Source organism: Sinocyclocheilus rhinocerous, unplaced genomic scaffold (genome assembly GCF_001515625.1).
Source record: "Sinocyclocheilus rhinocerous isolate Xijiao unplaced genomic scaffold, SAMN03320098_v1.1 scaffold616, whole genome shotgun sequence".
NCBI lineage: Eukaryota > Metazoa > Chordata > Actinopteri > Cypriniformes > Cyprinidae > Sinocyclocheilus > Sinocyclocheilus rhinocerous.
This window is the reverse complement of record NW_015631496.1, coordinates 354220-359652: the sequence shown is the minus strand read 5'-3', so window position 1 is coordinate 359652 and position 5433 is coordinate 354220. Positions and strand designations below refer to the sequence as shown.

At 35.8% G+C, this 5433-nt stretch overlaps 1 protein-coding gene across 1 annotated transcript in view; it reads left to right on the top strand.

Annotated features, from left to right (window-relative positions):
* LOC107741733 (uncharacterized protein C18orf19 homolog B) overlaps positions 1 to 2571 on the top strand; it is a 5176-nt gene extending 2605 nt beyond the window's left edge. Inside the window, exons 3-4 of the mRNA XM_016554506.1 lie at positions 1895 to 2006; positions 2096 to 2571. Of these exons, the coding sequence (XP_016409992.1) occupies positions 1895 to 2006; positions 2096 to 2416 (433 nt within the window). The 3' untranslated portion in view covers positions 2417 to 2571. The remainder of the gene's footprint in view (positions 1 to 1894; positions 2007 to 2095) is intronic.
* Positions 2572 to 5433: the final 2862 nt, after the last annotated feature.

The window sequence follows — 5433 nt, the reverse complement described above, 5'->3', positions numbered from 1 at the left end:
GTCTCTCCCGCATTAACCCTATAACTGCCGGTGCAGCAAAATAAACTGCAATTTCACAATGATTATAAAGTCTGTGCACTACACTAGGGCTGCACGATAAATCGAAATGATAAACGGTTTCAAGGTATACCGCGGTTTGGAAAAGTCACGGTTTCTAAACCACTACTAATATTTTCCGTTATGGTATGCGCAGTTTTTTTTACGTGTCGTCAAAGACGGAAAGTACAGGACTCCCTCAGTTGTGTGCAGCCAAGAGCATAACGAGTCACACGACCCCTCCCCCTCAGCCCCTCCGGTTGGTGCGAGCAGTCAGTGAGAGTCACCTGTGTGTGGGATGGCTGAAGGAGATGAATCCCTGGAACTTTTTCCCCCGTCGAAAAGACGAAGTCTGTCGTATGGGAATTTGTCGGGTAACGTAAAAAAACTTGATATTTTGAGCACTCAATTGAAAATGTAAACATAACATAACAATCGTACTTACAGGTTGTGGTTCAGAGAGCTTGTTAGTCCAAATAAAGTAGATTTGAAGAATTGTATTTCTGTGGTATCCTTGAACACAGCGTCTTCTCAACATGATGTAAACACACTAACTAGCGGAAGTGTTTGTGGGCAGGTCAGACTCTGTTCGTATTTCTCGGGCAGGAGAATTGTATTTCTGTGGTATCCTTGAACACAGCGTCTTCTCAACATGATGTAAACACACTAACTAGCGGAAGTGTTTGTGGGCAGGTCAGACTCTGTTCGTATTTCGCGGGCAGGCGGGGATTATGCAAATGTGTTACCCAGTGACGTATACCGGTAACAGGCAAAAGATTCAAAAATATGATGACTCGTTAAGGTGATTCAGAATCGACTCTCTTTTGAGAGACAATATCTTTATTTATCGTGCACTTTTTTGATTTAAGGATAGCTACATTATAAACTGCAAAAGAGATATTTTTCAAAAACCCATATGACCTGCTCTTTAAAAATGTTCTGCCTCTATTTGGACTTGTTCAGCTTGTCAGTTCTCGTTCTGATTTTTGTTTTCTAGTCCAGTCAGTGTTTTATTTTAAGAATTTAGGACCATTTACATATTAGATTTAATTTAGAGTTTAGTTTTGCATCTTTGTGTTTCACAAAGATTTACCTTTTGGAAGCACAGACCCTAAAAGACCACACTTCTTTATTAAATGGACAGTTAATTAGCGATAATTCTGCTGATAATTATTTTCATGAATTATTTTGGTCTAAATTATTTTCACTTAATGGTCGATAAATAGCTGATTTTAAAATGATACACTATTTTCTCCCCAAAAATGTTTTTTAAAGCAAAACACTGAAAACTACAGTCATTACAATATTATAAAGTACAGTACAAAAATAAATTAAATTTTTAGTTTTGCTAAATATTACATTTAACAGTGTTAAATTATTAGATTAACTTGAATTTAAGCAATTTAACAGAATGTTAGATGACAACAAGGGTAATGTTAATGAAATGCAGAAGATAAATTTTAAAAAAATCTGATAACCAATATCGTACCAATATTTTGTGCATCATGCAATTAATGTAGCTTTCTGAATAGGATGTAGTTACTTATGTATTTGAGTTCATTATACCTGTTGCTTTGTCGTCTTCTGAATTCAGTAAACTACATGAATTGAGGTGCTTTTGCTTCAAAGATCAAAGCATACAGACTTAAGCACACTGGCATTAAGGTGAGGCTGGCAGAGAGGTCGAGTTTTTCTAGATAAAGTCCGTCTGAGCTTCAGCAGGTCAGACAAGCTTTAGCAGCGTCCTCTGGACAGTCAACTACTGCTATACAAACAACACTTGAAAGTTACAAAAGCAAATCATCTCTCTCGTGCAAGGATACATAAATGACATGTTATTGTTCTGTGTTCTCTGCAGAGGGGTGAATCTGGCCCCGTTTTTGGAGTTCATCGGTTTACCGGATTGGATGGTGGGAATTTTGCGAGATTCCCAAGGTGGCTATGCACTCACAGCCTATGCAATGTATAAGGTATATTAAAAAAAACTAAGATTATCTGATATGGTATATGATTAATCATTGTTAAATGGTATTCTATCACTTTGTCTATCTGGTTACAGCTCGCTACTCCTGCACGATACACCGTTACACTGGGCGGCACGTCCCTGTCTGTACAGTATCTCCGCAAACATGGATACCTCTCCACCCCTCCTCCTGTTAAAGAGTACCTTCAAGACAAAATGGAAGAGACCAGGGAACGACTGACTGAAAAAATGGAGGAGACAAAGGAGAGGTTTTCAGAGAAGATGGAGGAAACCAAAGAACTGCTCTCAGAACGAATGGGGGAGACCAAAGAGCGCTTTTCTGGGACGAAAGACAAGTTTTCTGAGAAACTGCAGGAGACGAAAGACAAAATGACTTTCCGTAAGAAAGCTGACTAGGCTGCATGGCTATGGGAAGAGAAACGTCACTAAAAACTCGTAAGCGCACTGTGGAATGTTTCACACGATCAGTCATTTCTGACACAAGATATTTGGTGCTGACTTAAAGGGATATTTCAACTGTTGCAGAACACAAAATAAATATTTTGAAAAATGTTTTTGTCCATATAATGCAAGTCAGTCAAGTCCAAAACAACATTGGACCCCATTGACTTTCACTGTATTGACAAAAAAAAAATAAAGTATTTTGTGTTCGTACAGGTTCATACCAGAGTTAATTTTGACAGCAAATTTTGATTTAGTTTTAGTCATAGTCTTTTGACTAAAATGCCATTTAGATTTAGTCATATTTTAGTCACCTAAATTGTTTTTAGTTTTAGTCGACTAAATATCATAAGATAAGATAAAATCTAATGGGTTTAGTTACAGTGTAATGCATTTATTAAGCATTTCTCCAAAATTTCCAAACTCATTATATAGGTTTGATATTAAGGCTGTATCATGATAGACACCGATTTAACTACTAACATCAATGACTCAGACAATTGCAACTAAAGGCTAGGCTTAAAAAATTGGCTGCTGTCCCTTTAAAACCGAATGCACAGCTGCTATGGATGCAATGTACTGATACACGTTCTCCCTACTGTTTACGTTCACTTAAGACGTAATCAACTGTTTACGTGAATACTCATCAAAACGGACAATTCAACATCATTTTGTGTGTAATTCTCCGTTCATGCGACGCAAAAGAGTAATCGCGCGCTGAGAGACGCGCTTTCTGTGTATGCTTCAGTGTCTGCGCTTTGAAAACCGGACCGAATTGAGTTCTCTCTTGCGTCGTCAGATTTATCCATATGTCTGCTCTTCTCTTACTCCCACATATTGACATTTTTGAACGTTTTGTGACGTGCAGCAAGTGTATTTTAGCTTATGTCCCGCCGGCTCAAATGTACGCAACCTCCGAACCACGCAGCAGATTCGTTCTGAAATTGAATGAATCTCTTCCCAAATTGTCCCTCCCTAACATTTTAGTCTAGTTTTTATTCGTTGACGAAAATGTCAATATATTTTCGTCATAGTTTTTGTCATTCAAAAAGAGTTTTAGTTCGTTATCGTCTCGTTGTCGTCAGTGAAAAAAATGTCGCTGACGAACATTATGACGAAAATTATTCGTCAACGAAATTAACACTGGTTCATACAGACATGAGAGGGAGTAAATGACAGAATTTTCATTTTTGGATGAACTGTCCCTTTAAGGCAGTGAATGTTCACACACAGGACAGGAACTATCATTTTGAAATGGTTTCCGTGCACTTAAATCTTCAAGTTAAGTGTTTTGGAGAGAAGCAAACTTTAACTAGCAATAATAAAGTGTGTTTGTGTGATGTATATTAGTTCAGTTTTAAATGTATTAAAAGTATTTCTACTTGATAACCAAGTGATAATTAAATATCAGTATTTATTTGATATTTAATGATTTTCACTTGTTTTTATCACGTGTGTGTTTGTGTTTGAGTTCTTGTGCATATTGCCTACAGTCATCTAGACTTTACAATGTCCTGAGTTGCATTGTGTTTGAGTATCTAGACAAGCTGCTAGTTTTTTAGTCTAAACTCAAATCACCTTAATATGCCAATGTTCATTGAGAGAATAATAAAATCGTTGATCTGAAAACACACATTGGATATTATTTCAATATCTAAAGTAAAAATTAAAGGTTTAGACACATCAGCAACTGGTACTTTTAGTTTATTAGTTTAACTGCAGTTGGAGAACAGCAGAAGTACAAGCATAAAAGTTTGACTATTACAGTGATTAGAGCAACATGTTTTGATTACTTTTTCTGAAACAAACAAGCATTACAGTAACAGACCTTATGCTTAAAACCTATTACACCACAATGATTTAAATATGTACATGTGCATGTATAGAAAATGTCCACACACATGAACATATGGAGTAACGTGAGCCGTGTAAAAGGTCTATTATTGTGTTGCTTTCTAATGCAGAGTGTCTGTTTTCAGACATCAAGAGTAAAACAAGTCTAAACCTGTTCTGATTTGTTAGTTCTCTGTGCTTGTGCAAGAAAGAAAAGCTTCAAAAGCATCTCGGTACATTGCTCGAAATGTCACAACTGCTGTTAGTCAGGTGCTTGTAGTCAAAATGGCATCGCTATGTACATTATCTTCAGGTATATAACTATAGACATGCGAATACAAGCTACTGTACAGTGGAGCACCAGCACATAAATATCTGCAATTTAAAATCTTTTTTTTGCTCCTATACACCACATACACAATGTCTGAAATACAGTATATAACAAAAATAAGAATGTTAAAACTACATCTCTCATTTGGTTCATTATTAAACTTGCAAAGACAGGAAGCACAACACAGGGTGGCATGAAAAGTCATGTACATGTTGGGATTCAAATAAACACTTGTTGTTTTAAGCAAGACTGTCATTTCTTCATCCCTCAATGTTTGTCTGTGAGTGGGAGCCTGGCACTGGTAACTACATATTCCATGTTTCCATTTCAATTTATAACTTTTAACTAAAGTTAAATTGGTTTTCTACAGAAGCCCGTTTCCACCACTGTTTGAAAAAATAAAAAAGGTAATTGTGACTTTTTTCAGAATTGCGAGATATAAGCTCAGACATTTTTTTTCAGACAGTTTATATCTTGCAATTCTGTCCTTTTTTCATTGAAATCTGGTTTTATCTAACAATTCTGTAATTCAGTTTTTTTCCCCACCAAGGAATTAAAAAATTCAAAAGGTAATTGTGACTTTTTCATATCACAATTTGGACTTTTCCCCTCACAGTTCTGAGAGAAAAAAAAAAGAAAAGGTAAATTGCAAGATATAAACTCAGAATTAAATTTTTTCTCATAGTTCCAAGTTTACATCTTGTATTTTTATTTTTTTAATCTATAAATTCTTAGCTCACATCTCACATTTTTTTCTTTCCCTGTCAAGGAATTAAAAAAAAAATTATTGGCCAAAAAAAATAAAATA